Below are 23,016 nucleotides of genomic sequence, written 5' to 3'. Positions count from 1 at the left end.
AAAAAGTTTTATTATGAAAATTCATGGAATCAACTGTATCATCCATGTATCCACAATAGCAGAGAAGTGACGGTGGACCGTCCCCACGGGGGACATGTGTCCTTAAATAATAGAAATAACTCCACATACAGTAACAAAGCATCCAATACAGATTAAATTAAGAGAAGGGACAGGGGTTCCTGAGAGGAGTCAGGAGCATGGAGAATAAGGTGCATCTTGCTGAGAGGTGCTGGGGCTCAGGGGATCTTCCCTGAAGACATCCTGCCCCTGAGACTGGAGCAGCTCAGTTCATTTCCAGGTCATCCATGTACTCCTGGACCCAGGACTCACTGGGGTTGGCACAGACTTGCCTGCCCTTCTTGGTTTGGAAGCTGTAGAACAAAGAGTGGACACATTAGAGTCCTGTGGGACCATTAAGGACATCTGATAATACCCGCCCCCCTTGTCTGTGGTAGGAATCTTTCTCTGCTTGACCATGGCTCACATTAGGCATCTCTAGTGGAATGGATCTCTCTAGAATGACGCTGGAACCACATTTCTATAACTTCCACCCACTGGACTTATCTGTGGCCTCAAGGATTTCCCAGATTAGGAACCAGTCGATTTTGCAATCAATATGGTTATATCTTTGCTTTTCCTAGCAGCAATGACTTTTCCATGTTTTTCTGGTCTTCTTCAAGAAATCTGCTTCTATCTCATGGTATTATTGATTTTTCCTGACTTTCTGGCCTCTGGATAGGTTTTTCCCCAGGAAGCACTTTCTTGTCCTTTGTCTGCCACCCAGCCACTTCCAGGACTTAAAAAAGTGACCTCATGACCTGCTTACTCACTACCCTTGACAGAGCATCAGCCCTGAGAACCACTTCCTCCTACTTGATCACCTCCTGCCCCAAATGGCTCCCTTTTTGCCTCCCCTCACCCTTGCCTCCCAGAGCAGCCCCGGGATTGATACTCACACCACGGCAGGCTGGGAGCAGAGGCTGCTGGTCTCAAAGTAATCGATCACAAAGTTGCGTGGAAGCTTCCGCAGGGTGTAAGAGAAGCAGCAGGCAGTGGGAGGGTCTGAGCCCACTGGAAGGAAAGGTCCATGTGAGATCAAAACTTGAAACTACCCAGGAGCTATTCATTTTTCGATCCTACTTCTGGATCTGCATTGAACTTCCCTGGGGAGCTATCAAAACCCCAATTATGGTCCAATAAATTCATGCCCACCCACACAGAGTGGGACTGTTATTCTAAACAGAATCCTGAGCAAAGGTAAGAAAGAATTCTAGCGGATTGGGACTGGATTGAGTCTCAGAACATGTCTTACTCCCTTTGTCTTACAGATGGGGAAACCAAGGCATAGAGAGGGACAGGCTTAAACCAGTAGTCAGAGACAGAGCCTGTTCAGCTGTCTGACTTCTACCCCATCCTTTTCTGTGTTGGCTGTTAATTCTTAAGAAAATAGGAGCTTAAATATTATTGGCTGTCTTCTAGACTCTACCTTTAATAGCAGGCTACTTGGAAATTTTCCTAGTTCCCTTTCGACCCCTCCGCAGCTCCTACCTCGACCCTAGTAGTAACAGTGGACTTACTTGGTGCAGAGAGTGCTGGAGAGCAGAAGGCAGCCACAAGCACAAGGAGAGGGAGGACAATCCCACAGAGCTTCATGGTGTTGGTGGAAGAGAGGTTTGCCTAGGGCTGAGACTGCAGAGCTCAGAAGCGTCAGAACCTGGCTGTGTCCTGTGCTGATCTGAGTTGCAAACCCATTTTTATAGGGACTCTGAGGCCTGGAACGGAGGTGGAGGTACAGAAAAGCAAATGGAATTTCCAGGGTAGAGATGATGTCATGGCACCAGTAAGGAAACCGAACCTAGCTAAGAGTGGAGTTCCTCACAGCTTCTCTTCCCCAGGGCTATGTCATCACGGAATAAAAGAGTTGAAGGGGAGAAGAAGTGGGATGTGCCTTAGAGGGAAATGGTACACCAGAGACAGAGACCGAGACTGGAGAGAGCTGAAACCAGAGAGGAAGGATGACACATTGACACTTGCTAGAAAGGGTTCAAGGACAAAAAAAAAAAAAAAAAAAAAAAAACCAACGCTGCTCTGGGTGGTTTGCCCCTGCAGAAGCTGTTCACATCAGTCTTTCCAGGTTGGCAGTGGTCTGCAGAACAGACATAGGGTGTGAGCACAGAGAGAAACCATTGTCTCCCCCACCCCACCATGGGTTCTTCCATACATATCTGATCAGAACTTCATTCAGGAAAGGGGTCAGTTAGCCAGTCGTAGAACAAGGAGGGAATGAAAAAGAAACCAAGATTTCAGGGTATTTTCTTGGACCAATAAGAGAAAGAAAGCAGTAAGAATTAAGTTTGAAAGACCCAGGCAAAGACTGTGCCAGTGTATGAATAGGATTGATAACCTAACAATGTTTACCTGTGTGACAGACAGACTATGTCACCTAGGCATTCCTGGTCCATAGGGAATGCCTCGTGTCCCTGTGAACCCTGGCTGGCTTCACAATGCTGGGACCTGTACATAAGAAGCTTACCAAGGGAAGCGATGCAGAGATGCACATAACATGGCAAATGATGGGAATTTGGATGAGTGGACAGAGATCTCACCCACCCTTAGCTCAACTGCTCTGACCCGCCTGCTCACCCCTAGCACACCACTGCCCTCTGCTCTGCTCTGAGAAAGTCAAAAGACAGAGCCCAGCCCCCTGGATGCTTTTGATTATGGGACAGGAGCAGCATCCTGGGGCACTTCAGGGTCATTTGATAAAGTACAAGGTCATTTACTTTATCATTCTCTCCACCCTCTCCCCTCCAAAATTACACTTAACTCTTTCCCTCTGGGCTTTCTGTGCTTGCCCTTTTATTTTTGGGATGGAGCTTGCCTCAAGTGTCAGAACACTTGATTTTCAAAATGAAGTCTGCAAGACAGTGAGCTGGTTGGAGCAGCTTGTCTGTGACTGTCGCACTCCAACCAGTGAACCCAACAGCCTCATTCTTTCTAAAGTGAAAGTGGACCTTCCTACCTGCCACAGTCTGCCCTTTGGCTGTTAAGGGCACAGGTAGTGACTTCTGGGGACATTACATTCTGGACATGTTACATTCCTGAGGGAAGCATCAAGCCTCACTGGGCTTTGGTGGGTCTGAGAATATGTTCAATCTTCCTTATGAAACATCTTTCTTTAATAATGCTTTTATGCTTGTTTATAGCCTCTTTCCAAGCAGGTCACAGGGAATACTTGAGCAAAAGAAGAAAATAATTCTGTAAAGTGTTTACAGAATTATATTTCTTGCTATGTGACAGTCTGTGTCAGATATTGGGGGTTCATGATGGTGGGCTCAAGAAAATCTCCAAAAAAGATAAGGCTTTAATTTCTTTTTCAAAAATATTTTTATTTTATTTTTTATAGGAAATATACATGGCCACTGTATAAAAATTAGAAAATATAGGAAAGTATAAATAAAAATTTAAATTATGCTATCATTCCTTACCCAAATTTATATTTTACTATTAGTATATAACATTCCTTCTTGAATGAACATATTATTGTTACTTAATATTCTTCCATGTTATTAAAAACCCAAACATGAATCAAAGATAGCATTAATGAATGTGTGAAATTCCATTGTATGGATTTAACTATTCAACTGTTTAGATTGGTCCATTCTCTAAGTTGAGCTGAGACTTAAATAAATGTGTACAATTTTTATATGTTGATTTAAAAATTTTCTTTAAAATTTTTGAAAATTAAAAAATATTTCAATGATAATGATAAAAGCAGCTAGCGTTTATCACAGCACTTACTATGAGCTGGTTATTTTTTAAATATGTATATTTATTTTTTAGTTGTAGTTGGACACAATGCCTTTATTTAATTTATTTTTATATGGTGCTGAGAATTGAACCCAAGGCCTCGAACATACTAGGTGAGCGCTCTACCGCTGAGCCATGACCCCAGCCCCTGAGCAGGTAAAATTCTAAGCACCAATGTTAATGTATTTAATCCTCACTGTGGCCCTCTGAGGTAAGTATTTTATCCCCTTTTACACGTGGGATGCTGAAACATAGAGAAGAAAGTAACCAAATAAAGAGCACACAGCTGACAGACAGATTTGGAAATAAAACCAAGCAAATGTGGCTCTAGAGACTAAATAAATCAGAAAGGGAAATGTGCTTTATTATAAATTTAAAAGCCAACCAGCCAAAGTCCTGTGATTATGATGTAGAATGTATCTCGGTTTTGCATTTCATAAACAAATGTTTTATTTTTGAGCAATAGAATCCAGGGACTTCCCTTTTATTTCCTTTAGAAAATTTGGGGAATTAAATAGTAATTTTTCATATTTGTTCTAAATTTTAACCCCTGTGGCTGCCACAGGATGTGCCCATGCATAGCTAGCTGACTCTGCCTGTGGTTTGCACCAAGGGGAAACTGCTTTGTCAAGTTGACACCTCATTCATTAACAGTGGGGGAAGAGTCGCTTTTAAGGAAACACAGGTAGCTCAGAGGGACTGGAGTCTTGGTCATCAGGAAGTCTGAAGGAGGCAAGCTGTGGGCCAAAGAAGGCAGTGGGCATCAGGAGTCAGGTCACAGAGAAGCTTCCAGTTCTTGCTGGACACAAGGCAAAGTATTTGAAAAATGTTAACAGAAGGAGACAGAGACTGATTTGCACTTTGGCAAAAATCACATTGGATGCTGAGTGGTGGGATCAAGTAACAAAGAGGAGAAAGTGAAAAGAAAAACCAGTTGCTAGGACAGGAACATGGTCATAGTGAGAAACGGAGGGTCTAACCTCAGACTGCAGCAGTGTGGGGATGGTGACAGGTGGATGCACCTGATTTCAAATACAAACTAGAGCTGGAGATGGAGCAGATGTAGGAGATGCAGGGAGTACGGGTGGGGAGTACCGGTGGGGAGGTCAAGGGCAACTCCCAGTTTTCTGGCTTGGAAACTCAATAGGAAAGGATGCTTTCTACTGGGTAGAAAACACAGGAGACAAGGGAAAGAACAAAATCAAAATCAATATCAAGATATTCGCCCTGAGGTACTGCTCACACACACAAAGTGGAGAAAATGACAAGGACTCAAGGCAGGAAATAAAGGACTGACTCCACAAAGAAGGGCTTCGTGATAGGATGTTGACTATTGAACACCTAAGCAATCTGGGGTGTTCCCCCAAAGAGCCAGACCTGATACTGTGGCCTTTCTCAGCCTTCCCTTGCCATTAGTATTTCAACTCTGTAATGACAGGACTGGACATATATTGTAAGTTGATAGTCAAATCTGTGATTTATTCTTTTACCAAATATTTGTCAAGCTGTACTGTGTTCTGGGCATTATGGTTATGCTTGGAGATACATTGGTAATAATTCAGTCAGTGAAATATCAAACTGGTCATTTCCATCTGTGTAACTGCGGGCAAATCATTTTAAACCTGGGAACATCCATTTGTCACCAAGGAATTTTCTAAGACTCTTCCAATTCAGCCATAACCCAGAGCTTCCTTTCTTTACTCATTCAACATGTGTATTAAGCACATACTCTGCGCACAAGAGTGTTATGTTCCAATCCAAGTCCAAATACATGGCAAAGGGCTACTTCCTGGCTTGGGGACTGACATGGAAAATCTTACCAATATATAAACACATGGAATCATATATCCGACTATCACTTTTATCGAAAAAAGACTGTGACGAATGGAAACTGGATAGAGATTCTTCCTGTAATCATTATGTGCTAGGATTTGTTTAGCTAGGAACAATCAATAAGACATGGTCTGAATTCGGTTGAAAATCAACAGGAGGATGTCATCTAAATTTTTGAAATAGAGCTTACATAGATGACTAATCATACACTGGTGAGTGCTGTAATCCTGGAAGTAGATAATGCCCATTATCAGAAACATGGTTGATTCAGCAGTTTCCACTTCCTCTTCTCACCCTCCCCAGCTCATAGATGCCAAACTTTCAGAAACTTAATCATGAGTATGACTGTGATTCCCCGCTGGACCGATGGCCGGCAGGGAGGATGGGCTGAGTCAAGCGCATCCTCTATGATGTTGTTTCTAGTGAAAAAAGGGACAGTGACTCCCTTTTTGGAATTCATAGCAATTTGGGGAAATACTGGGTTTGCCGCCTCCATTGAGAAACCTCCATCGCCCTTGATCTTTGCTTCACCTCCCTGGCTACCTGCATTAGCATCACAGGGAAGGAGGGTAGAAACAGAGCCCAGAGCCCATGTGTTTTTAAAAACGTGACTCTAAAGACAGTGAGGAAGGACAGAATTCCTGAGGTGTGGTCTTTCTCTGCATAGGTGGGCTGATTCTTCTGTTCTCTGGCTCTGACAGACCAAGTCTGATTCCTTTGGGGAAGAATTCAGGACCCTTCCTGGTTGGGCTCCAGTTACACATTCCCTGCCTGTCTCGCCGCCCCATCAAATTCTGCCCTTAGAGCTGAGGAGTCCTCAATGTCACACCTGTGACTTTGTATCAGTAGAACCTCCACCTCCCCTCCCATCTGTGCATGTTCAAATCCTGAAGAGTTTTCAAGATCCAACCAAAACTCCATCCCTTTCATGAAAACTTCCCCTGTCTTCCCCTGGAGGTTTATTTTTCCCTCCTCATAACTTTTATTTCCTCTTCTAAGAGTCCTGGCACTTTCTTTTTTCTTCTTCTTCTCCCGCCACCCTTTGGTACCAGGGATTGAACCCAAGGGCGCTTTACCATTGAACCACATCTCATTAAGTTGCTTAGGGCTAAGTTGCTGAGGCTGGCCTTGAATTTGTGATCCTTCTGCTTCAGCCTCCCCAGCCGCTGAGATTACAGGTGTGCACTGCTGTACCCAGTCTAGCACATTCTGCTAGTGCTGTGAGTACCTCTCATGTATCTACCTGCTCCTACCAGACTGGGAGTATCTAAGGATAAAGGCTATTAAAAAGAACTCAACCCATTTCTCATAAAAGATGATGTGTGCTTTTGAATTATAAAAGAATAAAGAATGGAAAAGAAAGAATAGGTTTGGCTGAGAGGGAAGACTCTTTTTTATATCACTCGTTTTTTTGCATTGAAAGGAATATAAAAACAAAACTGCTTCAAGTTTGGTGATGTTTATCACAGTTTGGTGAGTATCACACAGGATGCTGCAAACTGTTCAGAGAAATGACAAACCAAGACTGTGTTTTAGCAAAGGTCCTTGGACAGAAATGTCAGTATATTTATCAAAATTTATGTTAAATTTAACATAAATTTCGATAAATATACTGACATTTTTAACCAGAGATTTAAACATTTTTAAAGCAAAATTTTGGGCTGACAAGCAGGTAATCCAGTCTTGCTGAAGAAAATGAGAAAAATCTGAACAAAGAAAAACAAAAGCCAAGAAAATTAAACGCCATAGGCCCATCACACAAATATAAGCGTTATTAATTCTTTAGGACTTTTAATTACAAGGTTTTTAAAAATTTTATGATAATTAGGGTAGGCACAAAACTACAGATACATTTCCATATATTCATACAATTCTTCTTGAACAATTGTACAATTTTTTTTATCTTGCTCTTTAACACTGATGTAATATTTACGCTCCTTTGCTCAGTTTTAGGGCTTAATAATAAATAATCCAGTAAACACGGCATAACTTACTTAATCATTTCCTCATAGAGGAAAATTACAAATGATGCTGGTTTTTTTTTTTTTTTTACTATACCTCCATATCTGGGTTGTTTCTGTAGAACTCTTTCCTAGAAACACTTTTCCTTGGTTAGTGGGCATAAATATTTTTAGGCTTCTGACATATTGACACCCACACCTCAAGGAACTTCATAATTCACAACTAGAGTTTGTGACAGAGTCCCCTAGTCATTCTATGACTGTTCAATGAATGGACAAATGAAACATGACATCATACTTTCCTTTCCATTCCTCTAGCCGGGGATTCCTTAATTCAGTACTAGGATTTAGGGGTGGGGGTGTTGCTGCCATCCACATGTCAACCCCATGTAGTTACAGAGACTAGGAAAGCACTGAGTTTCAGTTCTGTAAAAAGGAACGGCACTGGAGGGGTCATCCATAAATAAGTTCTTATGAGAAGGGATCAGCTAATAGCAGCTCTGGGCAGACACACACACATCTCCTCCCTTACACAGGGAAACCATCTCCCCTAAAACAACCAGAGCAAGTCATGAGTCTAGAGCTGAGACCTACAGCTCAGAGATGCTATTCTTAGATACCCTGAGTTCCTGTGGTCACCAAGGACCCCAAGTTGTGTAACATCATGACAACATTGCTATGCTTAAAAATTTCCCCGTGCACCCCCAGATTCCACTTCCCCACTTGCCAGGGCTGCCTATAAAGAGAAGGGCAGATGGCTTCAGATGCCAGAAGGACACAGGCAACAGGAAGGACCCAGGCTCTTCTTGGATCTGCTGATACTTGAGACCACACTCCATCATCCACTGAACATCATGCAGGTCTCCACGGCTGCTCTTGCTGTCCTCCTCTGCACCATGGCTCTCTGTGACCAGGTCTTCTCTGCACCATGTGAGTCCACCCTATTGTGGTGAATGTCCCCACTCTCTGGCCCTGGGGAGACCACATCAATCTCTTCTTGTGGTCTCCAGAACCCAGGAGAAAAGAGAAAACTTATTAAAGAGCTACAAAGCACCTTGTGCTTTCTCTTAAGAACTTTTCAACTTTTCAAGGGATCTTAGCTCCCCTAGTCCCCATCCTGAGAGTCAGGGTTGGGGCAGGGGTTCCTTCTTTCTATAGATGGGCGGGGATCAAGCCCTAAACCACTGAGTTTTCAAGAGGCAGAATCCAGACCTGGTTACTTCCTTCCCAGTGATGTGGTCGATTCCCCAGCTCACTCCAGGCCTCCCAGGAGCTCTGCCCACTGGATCTTATGATACGTGTCCCAGACCTCTCTTTTTACTGAGGTGTGACATCTTGAACCAAACAGAATTCCCTGAAGGAAGAGAGGAGAACAGTCTTCTTGGATTTCTGAATCACACAGACAAAGAAGAGTCAGGAAGCAAGGAGAACAGAGACAGAAGGAAGACAGAGACATGAGGTTTCTAGGCAGAAATGCCCAAATGCCTTCCCGAGGCCTGGTCTCCAGTCCCCACCCTGCGCAGGACCCTACCTCAGCCTCTGAGGATGTGACAGCTGGTGGCCTTTCCTTCTGGATGATGACCTGGACTCATTCTGTCCCTTTCTCCACAGTGGGTGCGGACACCCCGACGGCCTGCTGCTTCTCCTACGTGGCCCGGCAGATTCAACGCAAATTCATAGAGGACTATTTTGAGACCAGCAGCCAGTGCTCCCAGCCAGGTGTCATGTAAGTGCCACTTCCCCTGCCCACCCTTGAGGACAGCCCCACATGGGCAGAGACAGGCCAGGAGAGCAACCCTAGACAGGCCACGTATATAGGATTCAGCTCTTAAATGTGACCTGACTTGGTCGTGAAGGTGGGAACCCCAACTCAGAGAGGAGGGACAAGAAGAAGGAGGTGGCAGGGTACCCTGAGACACTCTTGAGTTGGTGGAGAGACTCTCTGGAGTAACATAGGCAGAGCCTCTCTGAGCTGCCCAGGGCAGGGGGTGGAATGGAGGGACCACCGTGGACCCCAGATCCCCTGTAGGATTCCTCAGTGTTTGATCCTCTGCTTCTCCCCACAGCTTCCTAACCAAGAGAGGCCGGCAGGTGTGTGCTGACCCCAGTGAGAACTGGGTCCAGGAATACATCACTGACCTGGAGCTGAATGCCTGAGTGGCCTGGAGGCAGCAAGGAACCCAGTGACCTCCGTGGGCCCTGTGGGGAGCAGGGGCCTGAGTCTTGGAAGCATCCCTGTGTCTCCATAGCTACCTCTCCTGTGGCTGGTTGTTGCTGAACAGCCTCACTCTGAACTTAGATTTTATTTATTTATATTATTTAATTTTTATAATTTATTTTTATTTTCATTTCACTTTGTAACTGTTCCAAAATATCCCAGGACAAATTCTTTGCCACTCATCCCCTCCCACTTTGCTCACACTGGTGACAGTCGAGTGGCTGTCATTAGCTTATTCTAGGCAGACATGGTATCAAAGCCACCAAACTGACAGATATGGAGTGGGTCCTTTTGCACTGACCCACACATAGCGGCTCCTTGTGCTCTGAGCTGTGTCCAGCCTGGTGAAATAATAAAGATGCACTTTTTAAAAGAAAACTGGCATGGAGTTTGCTTTTGTTTGTCCATAAAAATCAGAATCACTGGTTAAGAGAAATAAGGGCAAATAATAGGAAAGTGTGACATGGAGGGACTTGGGGGAGAAGAACAGAGCTACTGCAGTTACCCCACTCTACACGGGAGGTGCAGTTCTGGAATATTCCAAGCTACAAACATTTTATGATTCTTAATGTACCTGGTCTAGGAAAATTCCCTTCTTGAATGGATACCATAAGCAAAATCAACCTAATGGTTTTAGCACCAAATTGAAAGTACAAATAACCGGTATGGAGGCCGACTTCATGGACTAGCCATGCCTTTTAATTAATAGAAGAGTCAGGCATCAGAGGGCTCACTCCCTGGATGGAAAATGGCCCTGATCATGGGGGAGGTTTGGGTTTATATAGGTTACACACTGGGAGATGAGTTAACCATTGAAGCCTTTATCAGAACATATCAGTTTGCACATTCAGGAAACAGGTGTGAGAATTTCAAATTTGTATTTTCTGGGCAAGGATGGAGGGTCCAGAGTACAGCATTCAGCACTTACCTCTTTCCCTCCAGGATCTATTGTACTGTCACAGGGAAAAGATCTATTTGGGGAAGGATCAATGTTTTGGATTCTTCCCAGAAACTTTCATTTTAGGCTTGGGGGAGATCTCCTTCCAGGGGATTGTCTTGTCAATGGGAAAGGATGTATTGGGAAAGGATCAATGACATCAATGTGATGGCTTCCTCCTCCCTCCCTCCTGTCAGGCCACACTGTTTTGAGGGTTGTCATTTCCATATCCTTAAGATACCATTAGGCAGAGGATTCTGTAGTGATTACTTATGATAAATAAAGCTTTGTTAATAAGAAACTGCTAATGTGTTTGAGGCTTACTCAAATCTATGTGTTTTTTATATATCATCTATTCAATCCTACTAATGCAATAATATAGCTTACGTGGTACTATTAACATGTCCATTTGACAGAAAAGTAAATCTGGGCTCGAGAAGGGTAAGCAACTTGTCTAAGATCACACTGCATGTAGATGGCACAACTGAGTTCCCAAACTAGACCCTCATTTAACTACATACTGTGTGCTATTAAACACTGCCCAAGTGATTTCCCCGGTGTGATCTACCTATACTCAAGTCACAGGCAACAGTTCAAAAGCCACTCCCACCAGAATGCTCTGGATGGAACCTGAGAACTGATGTTTTCATCAAGTTTACCAGGAGTGCTGCATGCAGGTTAGTGGCTAAGAACACTGACTTAGGTAACAGGATTCACCACTCCTTCCAAATGTGGTGTATATCTGCATGGGGTAATAGGTGTACCATACATTATTTCTCTAAAAACCATACTCCACCAAATAAATGGATAAAGTTGGTGGGGAGTGGGTGTGGAAATCAGGCTCTAGTGGAGCTAAACTATGTTTATACGTTTGCTGTGAAAGGTAAGTTATTTAACAGGTGGATTACTTGGGTTGCAGTTATAAGTACAAGAAATATACACTGAGCCAGGGTCCTTTCTTCAGAAGAAGGGGACATTCAAAAGATGTGTAGAAATCAAACCTGTTTTAATTTTAAGGAGCCACAATTATTTCATCTTCCAAATAATCTGATTTTTGTATCTAAAATTGTTTAGAAGCCAGGCATGGTGGCACACACCTGTAATTGCAGCGTCTTAGGAAGCTGAGGCAGGAGGATCACAAGTTCAAAGCCAGACTCAGCAATGGCGAGGTACTAAGCAAATCAGTGAGACTCTGTCTCTAAATAGGGCTGGCGATATGGCTCAGTAACACAGTGCCCTTGAGTTCAATCCCTGGTAGAAAAAAAAAATTGTGTAGAATCGTAGTAATCAAACACTTTGAGGTTTATTTAAACACTATACTTGGCAAATACTAAACCATACATACTAAGGTTGGGGATGCAGCTCTGTAGTAGAGCTCTTGCCTAGCATGACTGAGGCCTTGGAGTCAATCCCAAATACTACAAAGACACAAACCAACCAACAAACAAACAAACAAAAACTGCTGTTTGACCTGATTCCATTTTCAGGAATCTATTTTATTGAAAAACTCCCAAAGAATAGGAATATGTAAACACAAGGAATTTTTTTTTTTAACCATATGGCTAGTTAAAAAAAAAAAAAAAAAAAAAAAAAAAAAAAAAAAAAAAACATCATTAGGGGAGTAAAGAAAAAGGGAATTAAGATCCTATCTTATGGAATATTCTGCTGCGAATTCTGCACACACCTCTGTCTATGCAATGTGTCCATCATATTAAGTGTAATAGGTGTACTCATTTACATCTACTATATGCATATACACCTTATGTATATGATACAGAACTATACGTTATTTATGTTTTTAATCCTAAAAATTCATATATATATATATATATATATATATATATAAATATTCAAAAAGATGGACATCAAATAGTTAACTGTAATTGCTAGAGGAAAATTACAAATGATGCTGGGTCTTTTTTGTTTGACGATGCCTCCATATCTGGCTTGTTTCTGTAGAACTCTTTCCTAGAAACACTTTTCCTAGGTTAGTGGGCATAAATATTTTTAGGTTTCTGACATATTGACACCCACACCTCAAGGAACTTCATAATTCACAACTAGAGTTTGTGACAGAGTGCCCTAGTCATTCTATGACTGTTCAATAAATGGACAAATGAAACGTGACATCACACATTCCATTCCTCTAGCCGGGGATTCCTTAATTCAGGTCCAGGATAAGGGGGTGTGGTGTTGCTGCCATCCACATGTCAACCCCATGTGGTTAAAGAGACTGAGAAAGCACTGAGTTTCAGTTCTGTAGAAAGGAACAGCACTGGAGAAGTCATCCATAAATAATTTCTTATGAGAAGGGACCAACTAATAGCAGCTTTGAGCAGAAACCCACCCGTCTCCTCTATCTCACAGGGAAACCATTTCCCCCCCAAAAAACAGAGCAAGTCATGAGTCTAGAGCTGAGACCTACAGCTCAGAGATGCTATTCTTAGATATCCTGAGTTCCTGTGGTCACCAAGGACCCCAATTGTGTAACATCATGACAATATTGCTATGCCTAAAAATTTCCCCCTGCACCCCCAGATTCCACTTCCCCACCCGCCAGGGCTGCCTATAAAGAGAAGGGCAGATGGCTTCAGATGCCAGAAGGACACAGGCAGCAGGGAGGACCCGGGTCCTTCTTGGCTCTGCTGATACTTGAGACCACACTCCATCATCCACTGAACATCATGCAGGTCTCCACGGCTGCTCTTGCTGTCCTCTGCACCATGGCTCTCTGCAACCAGGTCTTCTCCACACCATGTGAGTCCACCCTATTGTGGCGAATGTCCCCACTCTCTGGCCCTGGGGAGACCACATCAATCTCTTCTTGTGGTCTCCAGAACCCAGGAGAAAAGAGAAAACTTCTTAAAGGGCTACAAAGCACCTTGAGCTTTCTCTTAAGGACTTTTCACCTTTACAAGGGATCTTAGCTCCCCTAGTCCCCAGTCCTGAGAGTCAGGGTTGGGGCAGGAGTTCCTTCTTTGTATAGATAGGGGGGGATGGAGCCCTAAACCACTGAGTTTCAAAGGCAGAATCCAGACCTGGTTACTTCCTTCCCAGTGATGTGGTCGATTCCCCAGCTCACTCCAGGCCTCCCAGGAGCTCTGCCCACTGGATCTTGAGATAGATGTGCAGACCTCTCTTTTTGCTGGGGTGTGACATCTTGAACCAAACAGAATTCCCTGAAGGATGAAAGGAGAATAGGCTGCTTGGTTTTCTGAGTCACACAGACAAAGAAGAGTCAGGAAGCAAGGAGAACAGAGACAGAAGGAAGACAGAGACATGAGGTTTCTAGGCAGAAATGCCCAAATGCCTTCCCGAGGCCTGGTCTCCAGTCCCCACCCTGCGCAGGGCTCTTCCTCAGCCTCTGAGGATGTGACAGCTGGTGGCCTTTCCTTCTGGATGATGACCTGGACTCATTGTGTCCCTTTCTCCACAGTTGGTGCGGACACCCCGACGGCCTGCTGCTTCTCCTACCTGGCCCGGCAGATTCAACGCAAATTCATAGAGGACTATTTTGAGACCAGCAGCCAGTGCTCCCAGCCAGGTGTCATGTAAGTGCCACTTCCCCTGCCCACCCTTGAGGACAACCCCACATGGACAGAGATAGGCCAGGAGAGCAACTCTAGACAGGCCACGTATATAGGATTCAGCTCTTAAATGTAACCTGACTTGGTTGGAAGGTGGGACCCCCAACTCAGAGAGGAGGGACAAGAAGAAGGAGGTGGCAGGGTACCCTGAGACATTCTTGAGTTGGTGGAGAGACTCTCTGGAGTAACATAGGCAGAGCCTCTCTGAGCTGCCCAGGGCAGGGGGTGGATGGAGGGACCACCGTGGGCCCCAGATCCCCTGTAGGATTCCTCAGTGTTTGATCCTCTGCTTCTCCCCACAGCTTCCTAACCAAGAGAGGCCGGCAGGTGTGTGCTGACCCCAATGAGAACTGGGTCCAGGAATACATCACTGACCTGGAGCTGAATGCCTGAGTGGCCTGGAGGCAGCAAGGAACCCAGTGACCTCCGTGGGCCCTGTGGGGAGCAGGGGCCTGAGTCTTGGAAGCATCCCTGTGTCTCCATAGCTACCTCTCCTGTGGCTGGTTGTTGCTGAACAGCCTCACTCTGAACTTAGATTTTATTTATTTATATTATTTAATTTTTATAATTTATTTTTATTTTCATTCATTTTGTAACTGTTCCAAAATATCCCAGGACAAATTCTTTGCCACTCATCCCCTCCCACTTTGCTCACACTGTTTGGTGACAATCCAGTGGCTGTAATGGGCTTGTTCTAGGCAGACATGGTATCAAAGCCACCAAACTGACAGATATGGAGTGGGTCCTTTTGCACTGACCCACACATAGCGGCTCCTTGTGCTCTGAGCTGTGTCCAGCCTGGTGAAATAATAAAGATGCACTTTTTAAAAGAAAACTGGCATGGAGTTTGCTTTAGTTTGTCCAGAAAATCAGAATCACTGGTTAAGAGGAATAAGGGCAAATAATAGGAAGGTGTGACATGGAGGGACTTGGGGGAGAAGAACAGAGCTACTGCAGTTACCCCACTCTACACGGGAGGTGCAGTTCTGGAATATTCCAAGCTACAAACATTTTATGATACTTAATGTACCTGGTCTAGGAAAATTCCCTTCTTGAATGGATACCATAAGCAAAAACATCCAAAATGGCTTTAGCACCAAATTGAAAGTACAAATAACCCATTTGGGAGCAGACTTCATGGATCAGCTATGCCTTTTAGTTAGTTGAAGAATCAGGCATCAGAGGGCTCACGCTCTGGATGGAAAATGGCCATGATCACAGGGGAAGTATGGGTTCATTTTTTTTAATTGATTTTATTTTTTTAAATACGCAACAGTGGAATGCATTACAATTCTTATTACACATATAGAGCACAATTTTCATATCTATGTATATAAAGTATGTTGACACCCAATTCGTCTCTTCATACATGTACTTTGCATAATGATGTCCATCATATTCTACTGTCTTGCTAATCCCTTGCCCCCTCCCTTTCCCTCCCTCACCTCTTCCCTATTTAGAATGCATCTATTCCTCCCATGTTCCACCTCCCTACCCCACTATGAGTCTGCCTCCTTATATCAGAGAAAACATTATGCTTTTGTTTTTTGGGGATTGGCTTACTTAGCATTATCTTCTCCAACGCCATCCATTTACCTGCAAATTCCATGATTTTATTCTCTTTTAGTGCTGAGTAATATTCCATTGTGTATATATACCACATTACTTTTATCCATTCATCCACTGAAAGGCAACTAGGTTGTCTCCACTGTTTAGCTATTGTCAGAACCCGCTGACAATCTGTAATTCCTGTTACAGCAGAGATGCTTAAAAAAAGACACATGCACACACGCACACATCGAGTAGAAAATGAGCACCGTCTTTACTTTTTTCTCTCCTTCTTTTATACAGCATTGTTAATTAAAACAAGGGAAAAGAAAAAACATCCTTTCGGCAGCTTAATCCTTACAAGCATGGATAAACATTCTCAGGAAAACTTTGTTTATGGTCACAGTGCTCCGTATTTCTTATCAATTAACTTGTGGTTAGTTATTCCCAGGCAAACACACACACACACACACACACACACACACACACACACACACACACATACACATATATATATATATATATATATATATATATATATATATATATAAATTTTACACTTGGCAGAACATTCTTTTCTCGTATCTTCTTAAGACAGCAACAAGGACACAGTTCAAAGAGTTCATACTTTCTCACAGAACTCCTTGTTTTGCTAAGCACAGCAAAACTTAACTGTTTGTGTGCATGAGCACACAGTGCCCCCTTAAATAACAATGATGGCGATTGCGCCTGTCTTAGGTTAGGAACCATACTGCAACATTCTTACCCGTCATGGAGGACTTCCACTGATGGAAAATGAAAGCCTCTGTCTTAGGTTGATATGTGCAGTGATTCATCCTACCCGACCGTGGGGGGCGCGTATGAAGTCACCACAGGAGGACGAGATAAGAGACTAGTAATCATACAACGACCAATGACACAAAGAATAGACATGCCAAGTATCAAAACCACACATATCATTAATTCTTTTAACCAGGAAATATTAGGAAGCCAAGATGTTAACCATGAAAATAATTCTTCATTTCCTTCATATTGTCGGATATTATCAATCATTTCTTTCAAATGATGAATTTCTGTATCAATAGGAACACTGTTATCAGTCAGATTAAAGTAACACATATTTTTTACTTGAATTCATTTTTTATGGTGTAACAGTAGTAAATAATCTATAGCAGCTCTATTATCCAAAACTCCTTATCATAAAACCTGCTGTTCTTCATTCAACAAGGCTAGAGCAGTAGATGTATGATTAATGTTTTTTGCCATTACACATGCCAATTTCATAGCTGTCTTATAAGCCAATCCAGGGATCCCCACAAGGGAAAAGGTCAATGCATCAAACTCTGCTTTGGATAATAAGTTTATATCGTCCATACAGTTTGATGTTAGCGTAGCCATTCTTCGTAAGTGATGAGAAGGATGTTCAGAAAGCAAATCACCAATGGAGGGAAAGAAAACTGTGAGACGACTAAGACAGCAACGTGTTTCATGAGTCATATTTCCTGGTATGCAGTTGAATGTATAAGTTCCACAGGGGAAAAAAAAACAGCCCCTTGGAAGTGGCACATGTCCATAACTTGAAGGAACCGCAAAGGAATTATTACATGCAAAGGAAGGTCCCACAGATCTACATTTAGTTGCACAATTGTGAAACTCAGGACAGGTGTCATTATCTGTTACAATAACAGTAGTGGTTATAACTTGAACTGCATTTTGGAGTAGGCGATAAGAAGGGGTGCCCCAAATAGAGTAATCAGCATAAGTAATAGTTTTATCAAAATTGGAGAAAAAAGTCACATTTTTTATTTCTTCTGCTGGATGACAGACAGGTAGTAAACAGGAACCAATATTGCTCCCAGATGGACATCTTGTTTTAGGCAGATATTATCAGTCCCTGCCAATGGAGCCAATCTCAGCCATACATTGGTATGATTGAAAGAGGCAACTTCCACAGCTCCGAAAAGGAGAAAAAAAAAATTAGGGACAGCATCTACAAAATATATAACAAACCAAAGAGGTAAAAGCATTCATGATGTAGTTTTAGAAGAGTCAAATCGTATCAAACGAGAAGGGATCCATCAAGGTCCAGGATCATTTTGCGGAAAAACACAGGCAGCTCCTTTTCCCTACATTAATACAAGATCAGGACCCATCCATTGTCCTGTTAAAACATCTTTCCACCTTACAAGTGGATGGGCTGTTTGTCCCTTAGCATACCATAAGTGATCTGTAGCTTTCAGTTTTGTAGCTGGGTCTACAGTTAAAAAATTTAAAATAAATAATACATGTGCTAAACGAGAGGGGGGACGGCTGCTACTCCCCCCTTTTGTTTTTGACAGATATGCTTTAAGAGTTTGATGAGCTCATTCTACTATACCTCGTCCTTGAGGGTTATAAGGAATACCTGTCATGTGTTTTACATCATAAGTGTAAAGAAATCTTGCAAATGATGTACTAGTATATGCTGGTCCATTATCTGTTTTAATATGTTTAGGGAGACCCATAATAGAAAAAGCTTCCATACAGTGAGCAATTACATCTTTGACCTTTTCCCCTGAAGGAGGAGAAGCATAAATGAAATGAGAGTAATTATCTATAGACACATGAATATACACTAATTTGCCAAAAGAAGGATAATGAGTAACATCCATTTGCCATAAATGACCCAGTAAAAGGCCTCTAGGATTAATGCCAAAATTAGGAGAGTGTATCCGTGCGGAGCAGAGGGAGCAATCATGAATAATTTGAGAAGCTGCTTCATGAGGAATTTTACAATGATGAGCTAAAGAAGAAGCATGAAGGTGAAGTTGAGAATGTCAAGTTTGGGGATCCATAGATAGAAAGGCAGACATTTTGGAGGCTAAATCAGTGGCAGCATTTTTCTCACTAAGTGGTCCTTGTAGAGTTGAATGACCTCTTATATGTTGAATAAAAAGTTTGTGAGTTCTTTTCCATAAGAGCACTTGTATTGTTTGAAATAATGAAAAGGCAGCCGAAGTGGCAGGAATCTGGGCAGCCATTTCAAGATGTGGAATTGCATTAGCAACATATTTGCTGTCAGTATAAATATTTAAAGATACATTGGAAAATGTTTGAAGTACAACTTGTACAGCAAATAATTTTACCAATTGAGCAGAAGTAAATTTTGTAGGTATAGTTAGTTCTAGTTTCCGATGAGGTCACATGAACATTAGCTAACACCATATGATATCACATTTAAAACATGAATTAAAGAAAGGTTGAAAAATTTTAACCATTTGTGGAAAGGTAGCAAAATACTTGGTGCTTTACAATATTAACCTTTACATAGATTAGGCTTTCATTAACTTAAAAATACATTCTAAATTGTTTTCCAATGTAAAAAGTAATATAAAACTTTACATATCTGATTGATAACAGGTAAATAAATCCCCAATATGTTTTTTTAAGCTTAAAATTACCATACAACCTTAGAACACCAGCTTGATATAATGCTCTTTTAAAGCTTCTACCTTACAGACTTGTATACCTGGAAGATATGAGCACATTAATAGCATCGAAATTACATTGATGTTTTTATATTAACCAAGTTTAGCTTTTAAAGAAATGACAGTACAATGCTCTAAAATAATAGTTCCTACTTAACCAGTTGTTTAATTTTTATGGTTGCTTATTCTAGAAAAAATAAAACTTAATAAACACAATGTTATGGGTAAACTTATGTTTTAAGAGATTTTTTTTTGTCTTTTAACACATATCTGATTGTAAAAACAAACTTATACAGACCTTAGTAAATCAATCAGGTATCTAACAAAAGTATTTATGAATGAGTAATCCCATATTAAATTTACTTTACTTATTTTATCAAAATATTAGATAAGTATATTGAACAGTGTTAGTTATTTTTTTGAAGGAAAAGTCCTAAAACCAAGGCATATTAGACATTTTATAGACATTAATATTTTATTATTTTTTTACACCTAGAAAAACTTATAAGTTTAAATTTAAAGACATTTATTTTTATGTTTATCCAATTTAAATTGAACCATTTTAATTACGTGAATTAAAGATCTTTTGATCCATTTTTAAAAATTTTTATGAGTGCTCCTTATATATGTTAATTTGTATGTCATATATATGATATATGGACATATGGACATATAGACATACAACACAAAACACAAGTGTGCACACATAACACAATAGTAAAGGCCTTGTAGCTTTTCGCGGGTGAAATCTCTATTGCAATATTTTAAAAATTCCATAGTTGGTCAAAAATAGAACTGATCAGAAAAACATTAACCTAAATTTGTAGGATCCAAATCATGAGCTAAAAAAAAAAAAAAAAAAAATACAGAATCTAAGAAAAAGCAAGAGTCCTAGAAAAAATGACCCGCCAGTAATTAGTAAATACCATACAATTTACTTTTTGGTTTAGTCTAGTTTGAGTTCAGGTAAAAGACACCTTTATTCCTTTATCCTTGGGCCTCAGATCAGTCTCCTACTGAGCTCACAGGCTTCTTTCATTTGCATTTTAACAGTTCTGACTGAGGTCTGGAAGGAGCAGGGAAAACTGTTATTCTGAGCAGACACCTCATGCCTAAGGCATTTTAACTATAAGTCATAATTTTCAGGTTTGAATGTTGAAAAATATGATACAAGTTTAAGACACAATTTACAAAATTTTATATCTTTACATCTTGTTTTGTCAACAGATACCATATTATGATTTACTATCCTTGTCCAAATTAATGCACTGGTACACACAGAGACATTTTTTCAGGCTACCCAATTTAAAAACTGGTGAAAAAACTGAATGATTGGGAAGTTACTTGCCAACTTGGAAGTAGAGTTCTTTAGTTTTTCATCCTGAGTATTTAAGTTCTCTGGCATGAATTATCTGAAATCATAAACTAAACAATTACCTAAACCCAACTTTTAACTGCAAGATTGTGTAATGCCTCGAAAACCCATTCAGATTGTAATAAGAAAACATCATCTTTTAGACACACATTTAGCTAAGATAATTCCCAAGAAACAATTTATAATATCAACACATTATTGCACATGTCTTAAAGAGCCAAAAAAAAAAAAAAAAAAAAAAAGACACAGGACAGACAGACAGAAAAGAGCTCCAGACTATGGCTGACAAACAGAAACCTTTAAAACAGAACAGATAAGAGAAAAATCTCCCCAAGTTTTCAACTCCCATTTAATTATGACTCCTACATCAGTGACACCATAGATGTCCCCACAAGGGGACCAGATATTTTCACAGAGGGGCAACCAGAAATGTAAAATCAAGGATCTCGGTGGCGACTTTACTGCATTTAGTGTCCCCTTTTTCTTTCTCTCTTTTTCTTTTTTCTTTTTTTTTTTTTTTTTAAGTAGACAGAGGTAGCATAATCCTTACAGTACAGGGAAGGAAGGCGGGAGTTCCCCGAAGCAAAAAAGGGCTTCGGCCACTGCTGGGAGTCCCTCAGTCCCTCCTTTTACTTACAGGATTAACTCCTCTTTTGTAGGTGGTGGATCCTCTGTTTTTAATTTAGAAGCATCATAAACGGAGGCCTCATCATCTGAGGAATCACTTTCACTCACTGAAACTATTGATTCCCTGTCCTGACCCTCCATCCAAGTTCCCCGCAACTGCTGTAAAAATTCACGCACTTTTACATCTGGAGATAAAAGTGCACCTTTTACCAACTTCCACAAAGAAAAAGTAGCTACAGGTAAACTGTCCAGACCCTTTTGTCTTAAATATTCTTGCAAATCTTCTTTTGCGTGTTCCCAATCAGGAACCATTAAATTCCCTGAGTGCAAAAACCAAGGAGATGCATTTTCAAATAGCATGCATAAAAGCAGAAGCTGTTTTTTTATTAATTACAATTCCTTGCTCCTTAAGCAAAGCCATAATTGATTGTTGCATTTGACTTCTTGAGATTTCTGATCCCATGGTACCTCTCCCTTTCACTTACCTTTGCCAGTAAGGGGACTCTCTGCTGCCCACCCAGGGACACCACCTGTCAGACCCGCTGAAAATCTGTAATTCCTGGTACAGCAGAGATGCTTAAGAAAGACACATGCACACACACGCATTCAGTAGAAAATGAGCACCGTCTTTACTTTTTTCTCTCCTTCTTTTATACAGTATTGTTAATTAAAACAAAGGGAAAGAAAAAATATCCTTTCCGCAGCTTAATCCTTATAAGCATGGATAAACATTCTCAGGAAAACTTTGTTTATGGTCACAGTGCTCCGTATTTCTTATCAATTAACTTGTGGTTAGTTATTCCCAGGCAAACACACACACACACACACACACACACACACACACATATATATATATATATATATAAATTTTATACTTGGCAGAACATTCTTTTATCTTCTTAAGACAGCAACAATAACACAGTTCAAAGAGTTTATACTTTCTCACAAAACTCTTTATTTTGCTAAGCACAGCAAAACTTAACTGTTTGTGTGCATGAGCATACAAGCTATTGTGAATTGTGCTGCTCTAAACATTGATGTGGCTGTGTCCCTATAATATTCTGTTTTTATGTCCTTTGAGTATAGTCCAAGGAGAGGGATGGCTGGGTCAAATGGTGGTTCCTTTCCCAGATTTCCAAGGAATCTTCATACTGCTTTCCATATTGGCTTCACCAATTTGCTGTCCGACCAGAGATGTATGAGAGTACCTTTTTCCCCACATCCTGGCCAACACTTATTGTGGTTTATCTTCCTAATAGCTGCCATTGTGACTGGAGTGAGATGATATCTTAGAGGAGTTTTGATTTGCATTTCTCTGATTGCTAGGGATGATGAGTATTTTTCATATATTTGTTGAGTGATTGTATATCCTCTTCTGAGAAGTGTCTGTTCAGGTCCTTGGCCCATTTGTTGATTGGGTTATTTGTTTTTTCAGTGCTTAGCTTTTTGAGTTCTTTATATACACTAGACATTAGTGCTCTATTTGATGTGTGAGGGGTAAAAATTTGCTCCCAGGATGTATGTTCTCTATTCACCTCACAGATTGTTTATTTTGCTGAGAAGAAACTTTTCAGTTTGATTCCACCCCATTTATTGATTCTTGGTTTTAATTCTTGTACTATAGGAATCTTATTAAGGAAGTTGGAGCCTAAT

General features: G+C 41.2%; 3 protein-coding genes across 3 annotated transcripts; 2 read left to right on the top strand and 1 right to left on the bottom strand.

Moving 5' to 3' along the window:
- Window positions 1-213: 213 nt before the first annotated feature.
- LOC113175899 (C-C motif chemokine 4) lies at window positions 214-1,713 on the bottom strand. Its single transcript, XM_026380265.1, has 3 exons — window positions 1,578-1,713; window positions 957-1,071; window positions 214-371 (listed from the first exon to the last, which is right to left on the bottom strand). Exons 1-3 carry the CDS (start codon window positions 1,651-1,653, stop codon window positions 284-286), a joined length of 279 nt encoding a protein of 92 aa, XP_026236050.1. The 5' UTR covers window positions 1,654-1,713; the 3' UTR covers window positions 214-283.
- Window positions 1,714-8,458: 6,745 nt separating this feature from the next.
- LOC113175897 (C-C motif chemokine 3-like 1) lies at window positions 8,459-9,761 on the top strand. The gene is made up of 3 exons (XM_077800957.1): window positions 8,459-8,534; window positions 9,216-9,330; window positions 9,671-9,761. The coding sequence occupies exons 1-3, from the start codon at window positions 8,459-8,461 to the stop codon at window positions 9,759-9,761; spliced, it is 282 nt and encodes a 93-aa protein (XP_077657083.1).
- Window positions 9,762-13,443: 3,682 nt separating this feature from the next.
- Window positions 13,444-14,739, top strand: LOC144255898 (C-C motif chemokine 3-like). Its single transcript, XM_077800967.1, has 3 exons — window positions 13,444-13,516; window positions 14,196-14,310; window positions 14,649-14,739. Exons 1-3 carry the CDS (start codon window positions 13,444-13,446, stop codon window positions 14,737-14,739), a joined length of 279 nt encoding a protein of 92 aa, XP_077657093.1.
- Window positions 14,740-23,016: the final 8,277 nt, after the last annotated feature.

The sequence above is a fragment of the Urocitellus parryii genome, chromosome 7 (genome assembly GCF_045843805.1).
Source record: "Urocitellus parryii isolate mUroPar1 chromosome 7, mUroPar1.hap1, whole genome shotgun sequence".
In the NCBI taxonomy this organism is placed as follows: domain Eukaryota; kingdom Metazoa; phylum Chordata; class Mammalia; order Rodentia; family Sciuridae; genus Urocitellus; species Urocitellus parryii.
This window is presented reverse-complemented; position numbering and strand designations above follow the sequence as displayed.

Coding starts and splice junctions, on each gene's coding strand:
- LOC113175899 (XM_026380265.1), bottom strand. CDS start 1,653: ATGAAGCTCTGTGGGATTGTCCTCCCTCTCCTTGTGCTTGTGGCTGCC. Junction 1,072..1,577: donor TCCAGCACTCTCTGCACCAA/GTAAGTCCACTG, acceptor CTTTCCTTCCAG/TGGGCTCAGACCCTCCCACT. Junction 372..956: donor TGCTCCCAGCCTGCCGTGGT/GTGAGTATCAAT, acceptor TTTGTTCTACAG/CTTCCAAACCAAGAAGGGCA.
- LOC144255898 (XM_077800967.1), top strand. CDS start 13,444: ATGCAGGTCTCCACGGCTGCTCTTGCTGTCCTCTGCACCATGGCTCTC. Junction 13,517..14,195: donor CCAGGTCTTCTCCACACCAT/GTGAGTCCACCC, acceptor CTTTCTCCACAG/TTGGTGCGGACACCCCGACG. Junction 14,311..14,648: donor TGCTCCCAGCCAGGTGTCAT/GTAAGTGCCACT, acceptor TTCTCCCCACAG/CTTCCTAACCAAGAGAGGCC.
- LOC113175897 (XM_077800957.1), top strand. CDS start 8,459: ATGCAGGTCTCCACGGCTGCTCTTGCTGTCCTCCTCTGCACCATGGCT. Junction 8,535..9,215: donor CCAGGTCTTCTCTGCACCAT/GTGAGTCCACCC, acceptor CTTTCTCCACAG/TGGGTGCGGACACCCCGACG. Junction 9,331..9,670: donor TGCTCCCAGCCAGGTGTCAT/GTAAGTGCCACT, acceptor TTCTCCCCACAG/CTTCCTAACCAAGAGAGGCC.